Source organism: Pelophylax lessonae (genome assembly GCF_965119305.1).
Source record: "Pelophylax lessonae genome assembly, chromosome: 5".
NCBI classification, from domain to species: Eukaryota; Metazoa; Chordata; class Amphibia; order Anura; family Ranidae; genus Pelophylax; species Pelophylax lessonae.
In genome coordinates, this window is record NC_138772.1 from 119184186 (window position 1) to 119208969 (window position 24784).

Sequence of the window (24784 nt, forward strand, 5' to 3'; positions counted from 1 at the left end):
GGAAGAAGACGGATAAAAAGTTTTCATTGGGCCGTCTTAATAAACTCTACCCTCTAGCCGAGGCTGAAGCGCAATCATTAAATTCCATGCCGGTGGTGGATGCTGCAGTCATACGGCTCGCCAAAAACGTGACACTACCTATGAAAGATGCAGCTTCTTTCAAAGATCCGCTAGATCGCAAAATAGATCTGGACCTAAAAAGGAGCTACCTGGCCTCGGGCGCAGCCTGTAAACCGGCTATTGCCCTTACATCTGTCTCCAATGCCATCAGGGCTTGGACGGAAAATGTCGAGACAGCGCTACGCCAAAATGTCCCTAGAGAAGACATTGTCAAGGCATTGGAGGAACTGAAAATATCGGCCGATTTCATCGGAGAGGCCGCCATTGATACCATACGTTGTTCCGCACAATCAATGCTCCACACAGTAATGGCCAAAAGGGCCCTCTGGCTAAAACCATGGACAGCTGACCTTGCGTCCAAACAGAGTTGGTGCAAGATTCCGTTCGACGGCAAAACCCTCTTCGGAGAAAAAATGGACAAGGCAATTTCCAGGGTAACTGGAGGCAAGTCTGGTCTCCTGCCACAAGACAGGAAAGGCAAGAGAACAAGAGTCTATTCGTCTAGATTCCGGCCCTCAAATTCCAGGGATTATAGGCAAACCAGACAGAACAGGGATAACAGAAGACCCTGGAGAGGCACCCAGGCCTCTTTTTTGAACACACGCAAAACCAAGGCTTTCACCGCTCCCCAGGAGGCAACGAAGCCTTTTTGACGCCAGAAGATCGCAATCCCTCCCAGTCGGAGCCAGGCTACAGGCTTTTTTCCAATTTGGGCTTCGCGTTGTCAGGACCCCTGGGTTCTGTCAACAATCCATCAGGGTCACCGGTGGGTGTTTGCTCATCCTCCTCCTCATGCATCGTTTCAGGAGTCAAGAATACCAGCCTCGCCATCAAAAGCATTGGCATTATCCCAATTCCTGACAGATCTTCAGCTTCAAGGTGCAGCCATACCGGTTCCATTGGCGGAGCGTTACACCGGTTTCTATTCTCCACTCTTCTTAGTGCCAAAAAGGACGGGAGGTTGGAGGCCGGTGATAGACCTCAAGAGGCTCAACCGATATATAGAACTCGAGAGCTTCAAAATGGAATCCCTGCAAACTATCATCCAGGTCATTCAGCCAGGAGATTGGTTGATATCTCTCGATCTACAAGATGCTTACCTGCACATCCCAATCTTCCCAACTTATCAGAGATTTCTGAGGTTCGCTGTAGGCGAGATACACCTTCAGTTCAAGGCCCTTCCATTCGGGCTCTGCACGTCTCCGCGAGTGTTCACCAAGACCTTGATAACTGTCCTAGCCCCCCTCAGGGAGAGGGGGTTGAGAGTGTACCTCTATCTAGACGACATTCTCCTATTGGCAAGCAATCCAGATCAACTCAGATCCCACAGGGAAATTCTCCTTCAGACTTTGCAGGAGTTCGGCTGGCTCATAAATTTTCAAAAAAGCAACTTGTCTCCGACGCAACAGATGGTTTACCTGGGAGCCATGTTCAATACCCAAGTGGGGACAGTGTCCTTACCCAGCCAGAAGATGGATATTATCATACGGAGGATGTTCACTGTAATTCGGAGTACTCATCTGACGGCCTCTCAGTGTCTGAGTCTAATCGGCACAATGTCCTCTTGTATTCCCATGGTGCCATGGTCCCACTGGCACCTGAGGTTCTTCCAAACAAGTTTTCTGTCACAATGGAGGAAACAACACCTCTCCCAGAAGATCCGAGGGACCGCCTTAATGCGCAGAAGCTTGTTTTGGTGGACGAAGAAGGAAAATCTTGCCAACCCCCGTCACCTAGGCTCATTCAACTGGACCATCCTTACGTCCGATGCGAGTGGGCACGGATGGGGCGCCCATTGCGGGGAGGTCAAGCTTCAGGGAAGATGGTACCACTCAACCAAAGGAGTGGTATCCAATGTACTGGAACTAAGAGCGGCATTTCTAGCTCTGATTTCCTTGGCACCCCTCCTCCAAGGCCACAGAGTCCTCCTGAGATTAGACAACAAGACAGCAGTGGCATACCTGCTGAGACAAGGAGGTACTCGCAGCAGGACCCTCCTCCGAGAGGTCGAACCCATCATGCTGTGGGCAGAAAGGAACCTACGAGATCTCAGGGCCGTTTACATTCCAGGCCGGCTGAACACAGTGGCAGACGCTTTATCCAGGAGGTTTGCAGACAACAACGAGTGGTCTCTACATCCACAAGTTTTTCTCCAAATCACCAACTTCTGGTACCCTCCTCAAGTGGACATGTTTGCCACTCCGGACAACTCGAAACTCCCCAGATTCTACTCTCGCCTCCCCTGCCCTCAGTCGGAAGCAGTCGATGCCCTGACATGCCCATGGAATTTCTCGACGGCCTATGCCTTTCCTCCCCGCCCACTGATTCTGAAGTTTCTCCGGAGACTTCTCACAGAATCAGTACAAGTCCTGGCAATACTCCCTTTTTGGCCGAAGAGACCATGGTTCCCTCTAGCCATCCATCTCAGTGTGGAACCCCCCATGAGGGTTCCACATTTTCCCAACCTACTGTCCCAGCAGGGACTATATCATCTGAACCCGCAGAGATTAGATCTGCGGGTTTGGAAACTGAAAGGCAAAGGTTTCAGGCCTTAGGATGTACTCCTGAAGTCATCGCGACACTTTTGAAGGCCAGGAAGCCCTCTACCAACGCGGTCTATTCAAAAGTGTGGAACAAATTCCTAGCGTTTGCCGCGGGGCAGGACTTCAACCCCGTCCTCCCCTCTACCTCTCAAGTCTTAGCCTTCTTACAGACAGGACTGGATTTAGGATTGGGACTAAGCTCCCTCAAAGTACAGGTAGCGGCAATCTCGGCTGCGACCAACAAGAGATGGGCCGAAGATCCTCTAGTGGTTACCTTTTTAAGAGGAGTGTTGAAAATTCGTCCTCCCGTTAGACGCTCTTTTCCACAGTGGGATCTTTCCCTGGTCCTGGAAGTTCTTTGTAACCCCCCATTTTCTCCAGTGGAACAGGCCTCTCTTTGGAACTTGTCATTACAAACTGCCTTCCTCTTGGCCATCACCTCCAGCAGACGAGTCTCCGAGCTATATGCCCTAGGAATAAGTGAGGATCACATCACCTTTTTTCCGGACAGGGTTGAACTTCGCCCTAGGCAGGGGTTCATCCCCAAGGTCTCCTCCTCTTCTCATCTCCTAGAATCTTGGGCCCTTCCAGTTTTCCAAAACGCAGATGCACGACCTAGACATCTCTAGAGTTCTTCGAGCCTATCTGGAAATCACAAGCTCATTCAGACAGTCTGACAGTCTGTTTGTCATCCCCTTTGGGAAAAACAGGGGCAAAGAGTCCACCAAGAGGACTCTATCATCATGGATCATCAAGCTCATCCAGAAAACCTATAAAGTCAAGGGGCTATCTCCACCTTCACAAGTAAGAGCTCATTCTACTAGGGCAGTCTCGGCTTCCTGGGCGGCAAGGGCCAACGTTTCCTTAGAGACGGTTTGCAGGGCCGCCTCATGGTCTTCAAGTCATACATTCTTCAAACATTATCGTATCAACCCAGGGTCGCTTACAACTGTAGAGTTCGGCAGAAGGACTATTCAGTCGGCCATGTCTTTTACCAATTAAAGATTTGCATATTTAGCATTACCCACCCATTTGTCTTGCTAGTTATTTATCACTAGTATGCTGCCATGGAGGCACCAGGAAAACGGAAAATTGCTTCATACTTACCGTAATTTTCCTTTCCTGGTGCCTATCCATGGCAGCATATGCTCCCACCCCTGGTATTCTATATGACAGAGAATGATGGGACAGGGGGCTGGGCCTTTCTTTTATGCTACTCACTAGTCCTGAGGGAGGAGTAGAGGCGGAGCTCTATCACAAGTATGCTGCCATGGATAGGCACCAGGAAAGGAAAATTACGGTAAGTATGAAACAATTTTCCGTTTTTTTTTTTGTTTTGGATAGTGTGGAGAGAGATTAGGACACCTGTCAGTTTTTATGGGTGTTTGTGCCCCTGTTAGGAAGATTCACCCTCTCTATTTGTGCTGTTTACCATTATTATTGAAATCCCAAATTTTGGGTTGTCCCCAGAAAAGTAAAAGAGGGGAAATCTTCCAATGGCAACACTAATTTCGGTGACATGGGGGTGTTCAAGGAACTCCCTTAATTTGCAGGGATTTCCTCTCATTTCCTGTTTGTCTATGGGACAGGAAGTGAAGGGAAATTTCTGCAATGGGACACAAACGGGGGAAAAAAAAGAAAAATCTGACAGGAGTTATAGTCACTTGACCTCTGGAAAAGATCCCCTTCATAACCAGGCCATTTTTTGCTATATGACACTGCGTTATTTTAACTGACAATTGTGAAAAACTGTACATAAAATTACATTTACGTAACTTTTCCCCCATAAATAGAGCTTTATTTTGGTGGTATTTGAAAACCACTGGGTTTTTTATTTTTTGCGCTATAGCAAAAAAAGCCCGACAATTAAAAAAACAAAAACAAAAAAAACAAAAAAACAGTATTTCTTACTTTCTGCTATAAACCTATCCAAGACATTTATTTTAAAAAATCGAATTTCTTCATAAATATAGGCCAATATGTATTCTGCTACATATTTTTGGTAAAAAAAAATCCCATTAGGCGTATAGGAACTAGGAACTAACTTTAGTGTATTGAAGAACAAGGAATCCTGGAAGTGGTGGTTTGGCTCCCACACAGCCCTGATCTCAACATCATCCAGTCTGTCTGGGATTACTTAAAGATATAGAAGGATTTGAGGCAGCCTAAATCTACAGAAGATATGTTGTCAGTTCTGGAACAACCTACCTGCCGAGTTCCTTCAAAAACTATGTACAAGTGTACCTAGAAGAATTGATGCTGGTTTTAAGGCAAAGGGTGGTCACACCAAATATTATTTTGATTTGGATTTCTCTTCTGTTCATTTACTTTGCATTTTGTTAATTGATAAAAAATAATCTATGAACATTTTGGAAAGCTCTCTTACATTACAGCATTTTTTCACATCTGCCTAAAACGTTTGCGCAGTAGATATATTTATTTATTTATTTTTCTTTGTTAGTGGTTCAGTGGATAAAGTCAGGTAAAGTTCTGACTCAATCCACAGAGCTTGTATGAATTGGGTGAAGTGTGTGTAGGCATAGGTGTACAACACTATAGTCAAACAAGTGAAGCTGTAAGGCCAATAATTTAAGGGGGGCAATTTTAGGAACCAGCTGGAGGGGGGGGGGGGGGTCAGTCAGAGTAATGGAAAAGACAAAATTGGCTGTAATTAGAGGGATTTCGATAATTTCATAGGTACAGTAGAAAGACCTAATTAATGCAAAAAGTAATCTATTCGTATATGTACACACAGCAATGCAGTAAACAATAAGGCTAAATGGTATAAAGTTGTGGTATAGAAATATGAGTCAAAACATTTTTGGGAGAAACCCAGCCCTAAATATGTAAACAATGAAGAGAAGGAGGGGAAGAGAAGAAAGAAAGGGAAATATTTTTTCCCTTTCCCCCCATATCCCCTCGAAAAATGAGCCTTTAGACGGTAACTCCCAAAAGGTATATAAAACCAATACAAATATATTGATTTTAAAGTACAAAAATATATTTTTATTGAACATACAAAGACATATACATGACCTAATCCAAAGCAGTGTCACAAAGGTAAAAGGATCCCCGTAGCATTGATACATATAATGACATAAAAAAGAAATAGTTAAGCAGATATAAAAGTAAGCCAACATGTTTCGTAGTAAGGGAATTCGGCTTCTTCAGGGCTTCATTGCCGCATGTGTTTCACCAATGTCATAAACATGGGGAGACAGAAGAACATTGTTGGATGTGTCCCAGCTAAGGGGAGACCATAAAATATGCATCAGGTGCTTCAGGTTCCCAAAAGATGCTGCCTAGCCGGGAGAATATAAAAAAAAACTCCCAAGCTATAAGGCAAAGGGTCTATTAACTCAAGCAACACCAGGAATAGGATATCATATCCGCCTTAGAATGAGTGAATGGACAATTAGGTCCGAGCATAAAGGAATCCCAAAAGCATGATGCCTGGGTCTCCCAAAACCCCACCAAAAACACCACACACCCAAAAATAAGGTTATGTCCACCTAAAAAGAGGGTACTGACCAGGTTTTCAACACCAACTGTAACGTCCCCGCAACAAATGGGTCTGAATGTACTGAGCTTCCTTCAGACTATTGTGTGCTCACCCATTCATTTTATTTGCTTCTGGCTGTGTGTAATTTTTAGCAATTATGATAAGTGTTTAATCCTGTTATTTGACTTTATGTTTGTTGCAATTTACAGATAGCAAGAGAAATACATGAGATCATATTTACGCAACGTTGTATTACTATATTCACGACAATAGTTGTGCGTTTTGGAGTCTAAATTTAATATTCAATATATTTCCCTATTCAATATATTTCCCTGTCCTGCAATGTAATCTTTCTGAAAAATGTTACACAAAGTTAGCATTCATTTACTTTATTTAGGTCACAGATGCCACTAAAGTAGATTTATAGCATGTTGAACTAAAAGCGGATTTAAGGGTTTAGAAGAACTATTTTTGGGATTCCATAACCCTCTGATTTCTGCTTCTTCTATTTGTTAGGATCATATTGGTATATATGGCCAGTAAGTGTGACTTACTGGTAGAGTCTGACGTTTGATTTCTGTTGCTCATCTGGCTTTTCATCTGGAATGGCGTCTTTCAGTTCACCTTGTCTGGATCCCAAAACAGCCGTCATAATCTGCATCAGGTCAGGGGAATCATGCTCACTGTCTATAATCCCAATCTGTGCTCTTCCTCCCCTCTCATCATCTCTAATACTCTGTGCCAAGGAGCAGGCCTGGAAAAATAAAACTAATATTATTACAATGTGTATATTCGATTTAGCAAAATCCACAAATCATGTAGAACACAATATTATAACAGTAATAAAAAAAAAAACAAACAAGCTAATTAAAGAAGCTGAATTTAGAAAGTGGATTGGTTTCCATGCACAGGTGCACCAGATTTTTTACTCTCCAGTTTTAGTAAGGCCCCTTTCACACTTGTGTGACTTGTCCTGCGATTTGGGACTGCAAAGTCGCATGACAAGTCGTACTCCATGATTTCCAATGAGTACCGTTCATATCTGTGTGACTTCAAGTTGCAACGACTTCAAAGTAGTCCCTGCACTACTTTGTCTTTGAACCTCAAAATACATCAAAGTCAAAGTCAAACCATAGGCATTGCTTTAAGTCCAGCCAAAATCGTGGCAAAATCGCGGCACAAAATTGCATCAAAATCATGTGAAAGGGGCCTAAATCAACCCCATAGTAGAACAAGGAATTGTAGTTGTAGAAGGAGAAGCTGCAATGTTACCAATATTAGTGATTATGATTTTAGTAGTAGTAGCATTTATCGGAATGGTCTGGTCTGTACAATTTACAGTCAATCACAAAGCAAGGTTCATTTTCCAAATTATGCTAGAAATAATTAGGGGTGTAAGGTGCAGTTCATGCCCTATATTTTCTAGAAATTAGGTGCTTCCTAAAATGTTAACCACTTTACGACTTTGAGTGTCTATACTGGGATGATGCCTGCAGCTGGCAGTTGACTTTCTTGTAAATGCAATCCTAGCAGCTAATTAGCCGCTAGATAGCTTTTACAAGCAGCGCACTATTCCGCCGCCTTCCATGGCTCTGACATCACACCGGGAGACCCGAGTATGCAACTGGCAGTTCCATCGGCTGACCATAAAGCTGACCAAGGGAAGTGATAAGCATGTCATCATTTCTGGTTTGCCATCATTTCTGGTTTGCCAGTTGTGAACAAACCATTAGTGGTTTGAAAAAAGCATCAGATAATACCGGTTTTGGTGTGATCTGAAGCTTTTAAGGGCAGAAACATTCAAACATTCCCATAGACACACTCCTAAACCTTGTGGACAGCCTTCGCAGAAGAGATGATGCTGTTATAGTTGCAATGGGTGGGCCAACTCAATATTGAACCCTACGGACTTAGACTGGGATGCCATTAAAGTTCATGCGCGTGTAAAGGCAGGCGTCCCAATACTTTTGGTAATTTAGTGTATGTTAATTCACTAAAAGTATATGTAAAACCCAATAACGGGTTTGCACCAGTGTTAATTTCGTCGACTAAAATGTTTTAGTCGACTAAATTAACACAATTTTAGTCGACTAAAATACGACTAAAACTAAAACAATTCAGATGACTAAAATACGACTAAAACTAAAATGGCATTTTAGTCTTAAGACTAAAATACGACTAAAACTAAAATGGCATTTTAGTCAAAAGACTATAACAAACTAAATCGAAATTTGCTGCCAAAATTAACACTGGTGCATGCTCAAAGCTTAATACCATAAATAATAACATATTACATTTTTCACACCAGGACCAGCAGTAGTATTTAATGAGTTTGGAAATTGTAGAGAAATGCTTAAATAATGCATTACAAATTACAATTGAACTACACCCATTCGATTATAGATGACTAAAATGAGTTTTAGTCGACTAAAATGTACTGGAGTTTTAGTCGACTAAATACGACTACAACTAAAACACTTGCAGAAGACTAAAATGGGACTAAAACTAAAATGCCATTTTAGTCCTAAGACTAAGACTAAAACTAAATTGAAATTTCCTGCCAAAATTAACACTGGTTTGCACTGTTCTTTAAGTAAATGCCTGGTTATCCTGCCGAGAAGGTTGTAGCTCTGGCCCTTTCTATCAACGAGGGACAACATTTATTGTCTCCCAATTGTGCCCCTACATTGTCACCGTGTCACACGGGCTTCCAATAGGGGCTACAAGTGGCCATTTTAACAATGCAATGCAGGCATGGTCCACTGTTGTCACCATCAGAAAACATGCCCTGAAAAAATGTCCTGCAGCCATCACTAAAGTTTGTACATAAAGACAAGAAGTGGCTTCAAAGCATTTTGTTTAAAAAAAAAAAAAAAAAGAAAAAAAGAAAAAAAAGAAAAAAAGGAAGTTGTTCTGATACACAGAGCTTTTGAAAATTAAATGACATTTATTTGGGGTTTACATATATTTTAACAAAATGAAAAGTACTGGTATATTTATTATTATTGGTTAAAAAATAGACCTTGCTAAAATGTCATAATTTCCAAATTAATTTGAATCCATAGTGTTTTTACTGACCCGTATCCTCTCGGTCTTGTTACTGTCTGGCCCATTCCATTGGATGATAACTTTTCCCAGGTCAAGCAGGAATGCATCCCCTTTGTTAAAACTGTTCCATGACATATCAACCTAGGAAAGAGAAAAACAATTCAGCATTCTACAATAAGCCATTCCAAACAGTTGAACATTGAATTTAAGCAGGTATCCAGTCCCCATATATATATATATATATATATATATATATATATATATATATATATATATTTTAATATTCGGCCGTAATTGGGTCCACTTCGAATGTAATATTTAGATAATGATATGAATGTTGTCCTTTTAGTTTCTGTTTGAATGTTTAAAAACTAACAATCTCGGAAGTAGGCAGGGACCATCTCTGCTGTGGGCAGAATAGGCTCAATCCAACCCGACGTACGTTTCGTCTAACTGGACTTCATACCCCATATGAAATCCAGTTGGACGAAACGTATGTCAGTTTGGATTGAGCCTATTCTATGATATTGCGCCCATTGAAGGCCTTTTGTGATCAGAATGTGGGTGCCTTATATTTACATGGTAATTGTAAAGTTTTCTACTTTTAATAAAATTGTAAATTTTTGACAGTATTACGCTATGTGGGAAATGGTTTATATTTTGAGCACTTGAGAGATCAGAAGAGGTGCAGACAACCAAGGGTCATACTAAGGCTTTAAGCCTACCGCCTGTAAGACTCTTTGCTACTGGCAGTAGAGTCCACAACTTCTGGTAAGCGCTCCCGACTTCTCTCCTTGGTGATTGACGCACTAGTGGTGATTTCCTTTCACTTTGGAACACGGAATATTTCTTGTGGACACAAATTTCATTCCTGATTTGGACATTATTTATACATTTTCTTAATGTTTGGACTTTTCACTTTTAATGAAATATACACAGAACCATTTTTGTTATTTTTGCAAAGTGTTGCACTATGCACTTTAGGTGATAATGCACTGTGGATACCAATTTCATTCCTGATTTGGACAGTATTTATATCATTTTTAATTTGTGGATCTTGCACTTTCAAGGAAGTATACACTGAACCATTTCTGTGATTTGTCACAGATTTGCACTATGCACTTTAAGTGATATTACACTTATTAATTCTTCAGTGTTTATATATGGCATTTTATATGTTTGATTAATCTAATTATATTTCATGATTTTAGGATGGCATTGTTTTACCTTTGTTTTCAAACTGCTTCCAACAATGTTGTGTTGTTGTGCCTGTTCTTTACATTTAGTAAGCGCAGTAGTTTTCCCTATATAGACTTTAGTATTTATTTCCTGGGAATAGGTGCATCTGGCTACTCAGCATGCACCTCCCGATCTAGCTCCAGGACAGTAATGCCACTGCGCGGTACTCTTTCATCTTGACACGTTGCTATAGCATTGACGGCGTTGGCTGAAGTTCCCACCCCTTTGCTAAAGCAACCTGTCATTTAAACAAAATCCTGGAAAGTAATGGAAGTCGGGGAAAGCAGTGTGGCCCCACAACCAAAGAAAACTAATAGATTAGCTTTAAAAAGGATCTGTTATTAGGTGCACCTGGGCATTGGAAACGTTTATGTTAAGCTATTAAAATATATGCAAAAATGGAAGAAAACCTTTTTCTCCTCCCGTTCGGGTCATTTCCGGTCCAGAAATCTTACGAGATTTCAGTATTAGGTGATTCCCATGGACTCCTGGGATAGATGATGCCAGTATCTCAGGAGCCTATGGGAATCGCCTAGTTATGTCATCGCCTAGGGGGCTGGAGCCGGAAGACTCCATACTCTAAAGGAAAATAAAAAAGGCATTAAAAAAAAAAGCCATTTTAAGTATAGAGGCGGATGGGCATTGGATTGATGCCAAGTACTTAGTTTACATTTCAATTGTTTTACAAACTAATAACTAAAAGTATAAATAAAAGCAAATTATTTTTTTTTTTTACTTTTGAATAGAGTATTCGAGCACTTGTGGGGGCTTTTATTGCTGTCTGTGCCTAGGGAGATTCACCCTCTCTATATGTCATGTTTACTGTCACACTGAAAGTGAAGGGAAATCCCAAATTTTGGGTTGTCGTCAGTACAGAAATAGAGGGGAAATCTTCGAAAGGGGACACTAATTCTGATGACCCTGGTGACAACCAGGGATACTTTGACATGGAGAGATTTCCTCTCACTTCCTATTTTGGCTATGAGACAGAAGTGAAAGAAAATCTCCCCAATAGGACATAGAGGGCAAAAAAAAAAAAAAAAAATGAACATGGCTAATAACCCTCACTTACTCTATCCAAAAAAATTTGCCTTTAATTCTACTTAAAAAAAAAAAAAAAAAAACACTTAAGATCACATTGCTTTCGCTTTTCATGTGTCGTTTCATATGGTATAAATTTTGATGGCCATCACAGGCAAGTTTTAATGGACAGGAAATGAGAGAGGAAACTTATCTCTCCCCACAATTGCAACTTTTCCAGAACATCAAAAATCTTTCAGGCATATTAAGGCATTAAATCTATCAACGCTAACAATATTTTATTTAAAGGCTATCTTGTGTTTTAGGTTTATTTTTTTTTTTTTTTATTCAAAACCTTTCTTTTTTACTTTGGATACATTGGTGAATGGTTAAAACCCTTCTCAGTTTTTTTTTTTTTGCCATCTGAATCTCATTGGAGGGGCTTCCCTTCTCTTTCTGGCCTTCAGATACAACAGGATGTGTAAGAGTAAATCTCTCCAAAGGAAGGGAAATGCTCCCTTGGGCAAATACTAACACAGGTATCACTATTAGAAAAACTTTATAGGTTTTGGACTTAAAGTGTACCTAAACCAAAATAATAATAAAAAAACATTCCATGATTTTTTTATTGCACAAATCTGTATATGTGATTATTCTTGGTTGCTCCTACAGTATATGCCAAAATATTTTTTATTTATTAGACCTGGCACTTGCACTTCCTTTTTGAGGGTAGCTACACTAGCCCTACATGGCCTTACTGTTGGGCTGATGTAGCCACCCACCTCACCTACCTTGGTGCAGTATTGTTGTGGACTCCAATGCTACGTGCCAATGCAGCCAGAGCCGTCACATAGAACTTTCTTCAATGAAAAAGTAAGCTGTCCTTCAAAGCACTTCTTACAGCCAAGCTTTACCAGCTCCCCCTTCTGGTGGTATCACCAGGTGTCGCATGGTGCCTGGACCTGAAGGCCGTCTAAGAGCCGGGACAGGTGAGGACATCGCTGGATCCTGGGACAGGGAAGTGTGTTTTTTAAAAGTCAGCAGCTGCAATATTTGTAGACGCTTACTTTTAATTTTTTGTCTACACAGTGAAGATCCTCTTTAAGTTTGATGCTAGTAGTACAGGTGACTACGATTATATGTGCACTGCTCAAGGGCAGAACTTACAGTGCCTTGAAAAAGTATTCATACCCCTTGAAATTTTCCAAATGTTTTCATGTTACAACCAAAATCATTTAATAATTTATTGGGATTTTATGTGATAGACCAACACAAAGTGGAACATAATTGTTAAGTGGAAGGAAAATGATTTTTCTGATTTTTTTACAAATAAATATCTGAAACGTGTGGCATGCATTTGTATTCAGCCCCCTTGAGTAAACGCTTTGTAGAACCACCTTTCACTGCAATTACAGTTGCAAGTCTTTTTGAGTATGTTTCTACCAGCTTTGCACATCTAGAAAGTGAAATTTTTGCCCAGTATTCTTTTCAGAATAGCTCAAGCTCTGTCAGATTGGATGGAGAGTGTCTGGACAGCATTTTTCAAGTCTTTCCACAGATTCTCAATTGGATTTAGGTCTGAACTTTGATTGGGCCATTCTAACACATGAATATGCTTTGATCTAAACCATTCTATTGTAGCTCTGGATGTATGTGTAGGGTCGCTGTCTTGCTGGAAGGTGAACTTCTGCCCCATTCTCAAGTCTTTTGCAGACTAACAGGTTTTGTTCTAAGATTGCCCAGTATTTGGCTCCTTCCATCTTCGCATCATCCCTGACCAGTTTTTCTGTCCCTGCTTAAGAAAAGAATCACCACAACATGATGCTGCCACCTCCATGTGTTTCACAGTGGGGATGGTGTGTTCAGGGTGACATGCAGTGTTAGTTTTCTGCCACACATAGCGTTTTTGCTTTTAGGCCAAAAAGTTCAATTTTGGTCTCATCTGACCAGAGCACCTTCTTCCATACGTTTGCTGTGTCCCCCACATGGCTTCTTGCAAACTGCAAACAGGACTTCTTATGGCTTTCTTTCAGCAAGGCCTTTCTTCCTGCCTCTTCCATAATGGCCAGATTTGTGGAGTGCACGACTTAGTTGTCCTGTGGACAGATTCTCCCACCTGAGCTGTGGATCTCTGCAACACCTCCAGAGTTACCATGGGCCTCTTGGCTGCTTCTCTGATTAATGCTCTCCTTGCCCAGCTTGTCAGTTTATGTGGACAGCCATGTCTTGGTAGGTTTGCAGTTGTGCCATACTCTCTCCATTTACAGGTAATGGATTATACAGTGCTCCGTGAGATATTTAAAGCTTGGGATATTTTTTTTTTTTATAACCTAACCCTGCTTTAAACTTCACCACAACTTTATCCCTGTCTTGTGTGTTCCTTGGCCTTCATGATGCTGTTTGTTCACTAAGGTTCTCTAACAAACCTCTGAGGGCTACACAGAACAGCTGTATTTATAATGAGATTAAGTTACACACAGGTGGACTCCATTTACTAAATAGGTGACTTTTGAAGGCAGTTGGTTCCACTAGATTTTAGTTAGGGGTATCAGAGTAAAGGGGGCTGAATACAAATCCATGTCACACTTTTCAGATGTTTATTTGTAAAAAAAATTGAAAACCATTTATCATTTTCCTTCCACTTCCCAATTATGTGCCACTTTGTGTTGGTCTATCACATAAAATCCCAATAAAATACATTTATGCTTTTGGCTGTAACAGGACAAAATGTGGAAAATTTCAAGGGGTATAGATACTTTTTCAAGGCACTGTATTTTTTATTTTTTTGGGAGAGTGAAGAGGATTAGACCCCCTGTCAGGTTTTTATTGCTGTCTGTGCCCCTGTAAGGAAGATTCACCCTCTCTAATTTTCCTGGTGCATGTTATCATCAAAAGTGAAAGAAAATCCCAAATTTTAGGTTGTCACAAGAAAAGGGATAGAGGAGAAATCTTCCACTGGGGACAATAGTTCTGGAGCAAAGTAAAGGGTAATCTCCCCACTGAGACACAGAAAAAAATATCAACACAGGGGTGTACACATGTCCCGTCCGCATTGCCTTGGTTCATGACCAGGTCAAGAATTAAACACCATCATGTTCGGCAGGAAGTACCGCCCGGCGAATGCGACCCATTCAATTGAATGGGGTCACGCAGCACCCACTCCACAACTATGTGCAATGCGCGCTTTTAGGAGATAAAACAGGCAGTGATGAGTAACATAATCCCTCCCTGTGGCTTGTCAAATGCCCTCTGAAAAGTGATCCACCGCTGATACAGTAAACAAATTCTCACTCTATCAAAATTAAAGAAAAGTTTTGCCTTCTGTTCTACTTCAAGGTCTTCAAAAGTTTAACTAAAAAAGTTTATTTTTTTTTGTTTTTGTTATATTTTTTAGTTATCGATTCAGCAGTATGTTCTCAAAAGTATCCCTGCAAGCGGTAGCCAGGCTGCTCAGAATCCTAAACATAACATAAAATAGAGCCAATACAACAGAGGATGAATTGAGGCAGATCCGGAGCTCGTGCCCTTGGTAAAACAAACATGATACTGTAGTCAAAATCCCACTGAATAGATAAACACTTTGGAAAGGTTATTTCCACAAAGGATTTCAGTACAGTGCATTGCAAAGCCTGAACAATAACTGTATTGTTACCAAAGATTATGCATTAAATCCACAAAACAAGTAACTTTAGTTCTATGAAAGGCAAACAATGTTTTTTGATATACAGGAGGAAATTAAATATTAATTATATTCATTGAGAAGGCTGCATACACAGAGTTCAAACATTCATAAATCTGAAGATTTTAGTTTCCAACTGCCGCATGGTATTTCTTTGTGCAATATAGACACCCCGAACCTGCATTTTTCTTCCCCATCGCTTCATTCAACCACCAGAAGTGAAGGAAATCCCTGTGCAGGCCAATTGTAGCTTATGTCCTTCCTTTGTGATGGCACTGACTGGCCCAGTGCTCAAATAGAATCATTTATATGGGGTTGCCCTTCGAAAAAGTCAGTAAGTGACGAAACGTCAGGGACGTGGCCATACAACGTGCCTGGTGATTGATCGGGTGAGCGGCGGTGTCTCACCGGAGAGTCCTGGACCCGAACGCTGGTACAGCAAGTGAGCACCCTGATCCCCACTCTTGATTATGATGTGCTTTGCATAGTTATATCCCATATACGTGCATATTAGTGGATTTTAAATGGAATAAACTAGTTCATACGTTATTGCACTAGTTGGCTCTCCTCTTTCTTTTATGGTATATGTGGAGCGCCATCTTGAGAATTACCAAGGATCCATTATTCCCTATATCCTGTGCAGTGGTGCATATTCCAAAGCGTGATCAGCCTTATCCATGAGAGTGGAGGGCAAAAAATATGGTGAGTGTTCTAGCTGAGGGGAGTGGAGCACAAAGGTGGCGGACACTTTGTTAGTGTGTTTCTGTTCAGCTTACTCTGGAATCTCACTGGATCATCACATATCACTATTCTCCCACTATTGGACTTTTAGTTTCCCTACTATTGGACTTTTAATTATACATTGATTTATTCATGTGTGTTTCACTGGAATTTTTTCACTGATTTTTTTCACTTGATTTATTGTTCAGGCTTCATTCACATGTAGGCGTTTTGGGGCATTTTGGGGGAGTTTTTCTGCTCTAGGATCAGCTCTCAAAACGCCCAACAAGACAAATACTATTCATTTCAATGGCCCCTGTCCATATCTGAGCGTTTTGACGCTGTGAGCAAAACGCCCAACGCTCAAAAAAGTACTTGAGCTTCTTTTTGGGCAGATTACAGGTGTTTTCCATTAGTCTCTATTCAATCTAAAAACGCCTGCACAAAAAACGCCTGCACAAAAAACGCCTGTAAAAACGCCTGTAAAATGCGGTAAAAACGCAGTAAAATCGCAGTACAAAAACGCGTGAAAATGCTACGCTCAGGTGTGAATGTAGCCTCATTAATTTTGGGATTGGATTTTCAGTGATAATTTGCACACATATATTGATTCAATTGTTTGTTTATTTTGTTCACATATATTGTGTGCACGTTTCTGAGTTGAGCGCTGCCAGGTGGGATTATTTTTATCTTTCACTTTTTTGGTATATTGTTTGTTTTTAAGCAGCAGCACAATCATTTAAACATTTTTTTCTGATGCAGGATCAGCTCATTAGTGCAGGAGACTGCTAAATATATATATTTTGTAGAATTCTCCTTTAAAGGGGGCGTGGCAGGAGGTGTGTCCTATGCCTACATACTTTTTCTAGTAGATGTCCCTCGTTCCAATTTCATAATGTTGGGAGGTATGATTGTGGGTTTAACTAATCTTTTTTTTTTTTAACGACTTCTAGACCGCCCACAGTGTGTTTACATCGGTACTTTGACGTTAAATACCGGTGTTATGACAGCAAAAAGGCTACCATTACCCCGGTATTTCTTTACACGGCCGGCATACCTCTTTAACATAAAAGCGGTCTCAACAGTCGATTTGCTACGGGCTCACTTTTAATGGGCGGCGGGAGAGGGGAAAACCAGAGCCACCGGAGATGTCGCTACCGGATCCGGTCCTCTGCTGGAAGTCGAGTGAGGGCAAGATGGCCCTCCACTCAACTCTATGGCCTTGGGAGGACCAGAGCAACGTCATACATCACTTCAGTCCAATGGCCTTAAACGGCTTTTTTTTTTTTTGAGTAAAAATTATTATTTTTTTTTAAGACCTCCTCCGTAACACTAAACTGATACCTTTTTGGGCCTTTGAAGTGTCGCCCCTAGGAAAATATAGGATACTGAAGTTTTTGCCATTTCACAGGGGCACACAAATTTAAGGTTGGACATGTTGGGTATCTATTTACTCGGTGCAGCCTCATATTTTATATTGTATCAATAAATTGGGTCGTTTTTTGCATTTGTTTGATCTAGAATTCACTTTAGTGTGTTTTTGACTGAAAGTTTGCATTCCCTAGACCAGTGATGGCGAACCTTGGCACCCCAGATGTTTTGGAACTACATTTCCCATGATGCTCAACTACACTGCAGAGTGCATGAGCATCATGAGAAATGTAGTTCCGAAACATCTGGGGTGCCAAGGTTCGCCATCACTGCCCTAGACCATTGCGGTAATAATGCCTGACATAAAAAACAAAATGGAACTACCACTATTTTGTTTTCAAGTGTGTCCGCTTTCAGAAAATATATAATGTTTGGGGGCTTTGTGTAATCTTCAGGCCGAAAATGATTTTTTAAACGGGTGCAAAAAAACTGCAAAAACGGCTCTGGCTGCGAAAAGGTAAAATCTCTTAAGTGGGCGTGGCATGGGGTGTGTCCTATGCCTACATACTTTTCCTAATAGGTGTCCCTCATTCCCATCTCAAAAAGTTGGGAAGTATGGGTATACATGCTATGCAATACATGGACAAAATGCAGATTTGCATTAAAGAAAAATTCTACGGTATCTGTAACTTTAATGGCTATGTAATATACCACCCTTAAAAAAAAAAAAAAAAAAACAGGCACTCCTTTCTGTGAAAACAGATCACTTCTTTCCCCCAACATGCTCAGGAAAAAGTTCAATTTTCAAGATACAATAGGGGCTCCCCCAGTTTTTTCCTGGATTGGGTGTACTTTGTGATTTACCGGTTTCTCATCCTAAAACAATATCACACTTTTCAATTAGACCAGGGATCCAATTTAAAGCTGAGCTCAAGGAAGATATAACAGCAACACCAACTAGTGCATTTGTAAAAAAAGTTTTTCAATGTGAGTCGTCTAAATACCAAAATTGTGTATAACTAGGAGCCAATCAGGAGAGAGAAGACTGCTGTGCTCAGCAATATGCTGTTGCTAGTTTATTGTCCAATTACAGGCTAGGGGCAGGGAGAAGACCAGGCTGTACTGCTTAGCTGCAATAGAGAAATGACAGGTCACCATTCTGGCTATCTTATCTGAGAGATTCTCAGGACTGGATTGTCAGAAAAACAATCTTTGGACAAGTAAAATAGTGACAAGTTGGGGAATTTGCAGCTCATTGGTAGCGCCAGCAGTGAGTTTACTCCACGTGAGAAGTATGTTTTTCTGCCCACTTTTATTTAAAATAAAGTAAAAAGTTTACACTTGAATAGTTTCCCACGCAGTGGGTTCTCATCATCAATACAATAAAACATAGAATTTATCTTTGTGGCTCTCTTAACTGCTCAGACCTCATGCTTTGGTCCTCCGGACCGTCAAACACAGTTCCAGTGGTCGCAGGGCCGTTTGAAGGAATTTGGGGGCCCCAAGCAAAATGGACATGGAGGCCCCCCCGCACACACGCAAAGCCTACAGGAACCACAGCATAGCCATACAGATTAATTTCACCCACACTTTATATAAATAAAAAATGAGTACAGTGCAAATACTGCTTGAAAAAATATTTGAAATTTGAACATTTTCAACAATTGAACATTTGCAAAAAATATAAAATCAAATATACATTAAAAAGTGCAAAATAACTAGGCTGTGCGGACATGGTACAGGAGATGTCAGGGGCTGTGCGGACACGGTACAGGAGATGTCAGAGGCTGTGCGGACATTGTACAGGAGATGTCAGGGGCTGTGCGGACATGGTACAGGAGATGTCAGGGGCTGTGTGGACATGGTACAGGAGATGTCAGGGGCTGTGCAGACATGGTACAGGAGATGTCAGGGGCTGTGTGGACATGGTACAGGAGATGTCAGGGGCTGTGTGGACATGGTACAGGAGATGTCAGGGGCTGTGTGGACATGGTACAGGAGATGCCAGAATTATTAGGGGCCCTAATACAATGCTGATCCCCCCTCCCCCGAATACAATGCTGCTCCCCTCCTCCTAATACAATGCTTACCCCCTCCCCCTAATAAAATGATGACCTCCCCCTAATACAATGCAGTTTTCCCTCCCTCCCCCTAAAATTTAGGGGGGGGGGATCAGCATTGTATTAGGGGAGGGGGCCCCAGGGGGAATGGCATGGCAGATAAGCATTGTATGAGGGGGGGCGGGTCAGCATTGTATTAGGGGGAGGGGGTAGGTTAGCATTGTAGTACTAGTAGGGGCCCTAAAATATGCTGATCCCCCCCCAAATGCAAGAGGTCCAGGTCCCCCAGGCCCCAGCCCATTTACTCTTGCCTGGCTCAGCTGGCTGTCTCAGGCTCTGCTCCGCCTCCCCTCCTTCAGTCAGTCTCAGTCAGACTCCTGCGATCATGCTGCTGCTGGCGTCTGTGTGCTGTGGGAGGGATCAGCGCTGTGACCCCTGTGACCGTCTTGCAGAGTTGCAGTCAGATGAATGAACAACCGCCGCGCAGCCGCTCCCGCCGGATGTGACGTCATGCCACTCATAGCGGCTGACGTAGGAAAGATCCGTCACCGTCACTGGAGCACAGTGGGGGCCGGGGCTGCAGCGGACATCACAGCGTGGCCGCAGCACCGTCCCAATGCTTAAAGCGGCCGCATCTTAAAGCGGCCTGTGTCGGGTCTTGGGGCCCCAGGCCAGCTCGGGGCCCCAAGCAATTGCTTGGTTTGCCTGCCTTGACGCGACGGCCCTGAGTGCTTGTGCACAAAGCACAGTACTATTTTCAAATTTACTGTTTCTCCTGCAGCTCTAATTACCAGTCACTCATTGTTTCCGCACCGACTCACCTGGTTACAATTACCTGCCTCATTAGTCCAGCCTACAGCCATCCTTTTTTGGCTATTTAAACTACCTGGCTCATTCCTTCGGTGCCTATTCCTTGGTCAACATATCCCGTTTGTCTCGCTGCTGTGTTCCTGTTTGACTTTGCTTGGCTGACATTTCCTCTGGTTCCTGATCCTGATCTTTGCAATGCGAAACAGATCTGATGCAAACAAAGCCCCACTGACAGTGGCCCTTTAGGCTTTATGGGATATCTGGTCAATTTCTGAAAGGGCATGCCTGGCTCCCTGATTCTAACAAAAAAGATATTGGGGGGCACACCCTAAAATGCACAATTCTCAGGTTGGTGCTGCTAAAAGACCAATATACAAATTGAACAATATAATAGCGCACACATTCACAGAAAAAAATTGGTTTTCAAATTTTGCAAGGCTATTTAAAAACACCTGCTCTTATACAGTAAATATGGGGATTTGGTCACACCATATGGCCATACTGTGCTTAAGCCCACCACTACGTCAAAGTACCCCATTTTCAGTGGGTCCTACATTATTCATAGAGAAGATAAATCCCACTTCTCAAAACCGTAGGGCATCACTCCTGTCATGGGAAAAGTTTGCAGGCTGCAGACTCCTCTGCTGAAACTGCAATGAAGGGACACCTCCTGGAACTACTCACAGGTGGACCATGCTAATGAGGTTTTGGTGTGGGGGAGTGGGGTGCTCCGCCCATAAGTCTGGTCAGGACTATATATGACTATATATGGCTCCCTGATTCTGGCTCACCTGATTACCCATTTTTGCATCCTTACCCTAGCTTCTGTTTTTGACTATGTTCCTGATTTGTATTATTTTATTATTACATTAAAAGGTGTAATTTTTAACAGCATTTTCTGTCTCTGCCTGGTTTATGGTCCCTGACAGCCAAATCCTCCCAGGCTCGGGCCTTTGTCTATCCTGACCTGGACAAAATGGTGCAATGTGCACCTCATAGCTCCCTTCATTGATTGACCCCATTGGGAGGGTGGGGCCACTGACCTCTAACTCTGGCTCTAACATAAACCCAGAACACATCATCAGTGTGCGTGTTTCCTGCAAAATCTGGCCCAGAACACCATTTTAACCAGTGGCACTGGCTCAACCTGCAACATATTTTTTTTATTTATATATATATATATATATATCTCATCTGTCTACTTTTCTGTTTGCCTGAATTTCAACTTTAGGGTCAGTTTGAGTTGCTGCTGCAATCATTGGGAATTCATTGAGAGTTGCAATTAAACTTCTTGAAACTTGTTTTCATTCCCATAGACTTGTTTGGTAATGCGAAACAGATTTGATGCAAACAAATCTCCACTGACAGTGGTCCTTTAGGCCGGCTTTATTGGATATCAGGTCAATTTCTGAATGACCAGACCCTTTGGGGATTCGGTTTTAATTATTCACCTCAACTGGTGAGCACACAATACCTCCCCATAGGCATGATATAACTGGTTAGTATGGGCATAAGCAGTTGGTTTCTATGGGCAAAGACATTTCTTCTAGACACTCTCCGTTATGCCTGATCTGTGTGAAAACGATATACAGAACATATTAGACACGCACCTCTGTAGCTGTGACATGTTTTCTGCCCTTTACGTGAAGCAGACGTCGAATATTGTACATATTTGTTTCCACATGTTTGAATCCCGAGGCAACTCCTCCTTTCTTGTAGCTGGAAGGTGAAAGGAAAACATACGTTTTATGAAAAGTTTGTATTTCTCTATTTCTGCCTCTGTCAATGGGGAGATTTCCCTTTACATTCTGTCTCTGTGGGGGGAGAGCTAGAGGGTATAGCTGTCACTGGAACTGGAAGACATAGACAACAAAAATTCTGATAGAAGTCCAAACCCTTCCTCATATTACTAAAAATGTATTTTTTTTCTGTTTCTCTGTTGGGTAGATTTCCCATGAATAATGGAAAGTGTGAGAAATCTCCACATCAGGGACATAGACAGCAATGTAAACCCAAAGGCAGGTCTAAACGTCCCCCATTCTATCCAAAACAAAATTCAATGTTTTGGCTAGAGTTTGTCTTTAAACTACCTGAAAGGTATACTAGGCCAGCAGGGCTAATTTCAAGACCTTAAAACTTGCTAATTGTAATTTTCTAATTGCTGTTTTTACTCACACATCTGGGATGATTAGTATTAATATTTTATGTGGGTTATTAGCAACAGCAGCTGTAATCCTACCTGGGAGTGGGGAAAACATGTTCCATCGGTGGACGAGAGCCGAACAGCACTACATTAGACCAATTCTTTCCACTATGGTACTGAATGACCACCAACAACTCATGTGTTCCAGACATTCAGTCAGAGGCACAGCTCAGTAAATTGGTAGCTTAAAAGATGCACTTGTTTTAGCATATAAACTTTATTGAAAGTTTTATAATATAAAGAAGGACAATTTACTTGAGATTCAGTGAAGAAAACACATGACTCCTTTCCAAAATGAAAAAAAGGGGCTTTAACATACACTTGGTTGTCCTGACTCCTGACTAGCATTTCTCAACTTGGTGCTTACCATTATTGCATAACTTTCAGACTTCCAGGTTGAAGTATAGCTTTATCAGCTAGTAACAAGAAGCACTTTATGGTTGTAGCACCCTCCTAGCGTAGGATGTTAGGCAAATTTTGTTTTTGTCTCCTTCTGTAGTCAAGGGAGCAGTGATTGTTTTCTTTGGTCTGTTCAGGGTTTCACAGGTTGAGTTTGACTGCTCCCCCTGCTTCTGGAAGAAGTTTCCAGAATATGGGAATGGGAGAGTCAAATGAACAGTCTGAATATTTATCATGCCCTAGCCGATTCATGGAAGGGAGTTTCCAAAAGGTGGCTGGGGAGATGATAAATTGTCTGGAGCCCTGCAAGGATTGTTCTTTCCTCGGCAGAGAGGGTTCCAAAGCATCTGGGGCTACTGCACCCTGAGGCAACCTGTGGACTTTATAGCTGTTCATTGAAGTCTCAGCTGTGGCAAATTTGGGAACCTGGAATGATCTTCTGAGGAGCTGGATGTGGGACTTCACCATAAGGAATCTGGACCGGAGAAGGATTGTTTGCCTCACTGGACCATGTCCAGAGGAAGCTGGAAGGTGTGCAGCTGTCCTTGGGACTTGTGTGTACTGACTGTAAATTGTGATCCCTGGTGACTGTGTGCTTTTAGGATATAAGTGTCAGAGGTAACTATGGACTGAGATGGCTCTCACAGGGTCTCAGGGTACTAGCCATTCCCTCGCATCCCCAGAAAAACCCATGCAAGTGAGCCTAGAAAAGAGTGCCCTCTGATTACTGTGCAAATGTTTTGGAGTATCCAGTGCCCTAACCGCTCTTCTTTTTAAAGTTCTTCAAACCATACATTTCAAAATACATCTCCTAGACTGAGCTATTGGAGCTGGAGTGTATGAACTGGTTCTTTTTGTGGTGGGCGGCTTCTGTACTATTAAGCAAGAGCCAGCTATTACCTGTGGCCCAACGTGATATCGTTACATACTGTATCTGTAAACAGGTCAAAAAATGCATTGTTGGTGGCCACCAAAGGCTAGAATTAGAAACCCTATCACATTTATATCTCTTGTTTCTGATAATGCTAGCCTTTTTTTCCTCTTTTTAACATGAAGGAAGTCTTAAAACAACTTTCCAGGCTCAGGGAACCTCCTGTTAATATAAATAATATCTACAGCTTATTAGTGTGATGATGATCAGTGAGAAGAACGCTTCTTACATTTGTTGTCATTGGGAAGAATGCCCCCTTACAGATAGCTAAAAAGATCAGTGGTGACTCATTTTGAGAGGCAGACGTTTCTAGGAACCTCTGGAGGAATGCTACCATCCCACAGAACTCTAGCTGAGAGAGACTGGGCTAGACTGTCATCCACATACAAGTTACAAAAAACGCTCTGCCTGATGTGAATAACCTTTCAAGTCACTTACATAACTCCATTCTTGAAGTAACTTTTAAATGCGGCTGATTCGTATCCTTGCACCTCTCTGTGTTGAATTGGGCTCCCCCCTAATGCCTCGTCCAGTTGTGATGTGTAGAGTGCAGCCGCGCCTTGTTCATCCTGAGTGGAGTCCTTTCCGATCCAGTAGTGGACATCAGAAGCTGTACCTGTAGATGTCTGCTTGATCTGTGAAAGAACAAAACATAATCGATAAAACTGTAAACCATTCTGAATTATTCACTAGACAAAGTTGGCATAGCTACAACAGAAAATACAGCATAAGCTCCCTTTTGTGTTTGCAGCACTTTGAATATTATATTATTTTCTGATCATTATTACCTTCTTTTAAAGGAGACCTATCATGAAGGACACAGAGAGGCTGCCATTTGGAGACTCTTCTTTAAAACTTTGAGTCACTGACCCCCAAACAAGTAAAGAAAAAAACTTGACTTGTCAGATTTACCTATCATTAGATAGGAGCCCTTGTTACTGGCTAGTAGATTCTTTAGGATCATCTCATTTGTCCGTGTGCTTTTTTTGTAACCAATAATAAAGTTAGTCTATTCTTTGTCTGCACAGGGCAAATCAAAAGGTTTACTTTACAGTCGGCGACTGAAGAAAAGTTTCTTACATTCCTTTTACTTCTGCATCCCTCTGTCCACTTCTGGGAGCAAAAAGCCCTTCGTAAGC

General features: G+C 41.8%; 1 protein-coding gene across 1 annotated transcript in view; it reads right to left on the minus strand.

The window, feature by feature from the left end:
* VILL (villin like) overlaps positions 1-24784 on the minus strand; it is a 142301-nt gene that overhangs the window by 36488 nt on the left and 81029 nt on the right. The window contains exons 4-7 of the mRNA XM_082258399.1: positions 24084-24280; positions 21723-21831; positions 9244-9354; positions 6720-6919 (exon numbers count right to left, since the gene is read on the minus strand). Of these exons, the coding sequence (XP_082114525.1) occupies positions 6720-6919; positions 9244-9354; positions 21723-21831; positions 24084-24280 (617 nt within the window). The remainder of the gene's footprint in view (positions 1-6719; positions 6920-9243; positions 9355-21722; positions 21832-24083; positions 24281-24784) is intronic.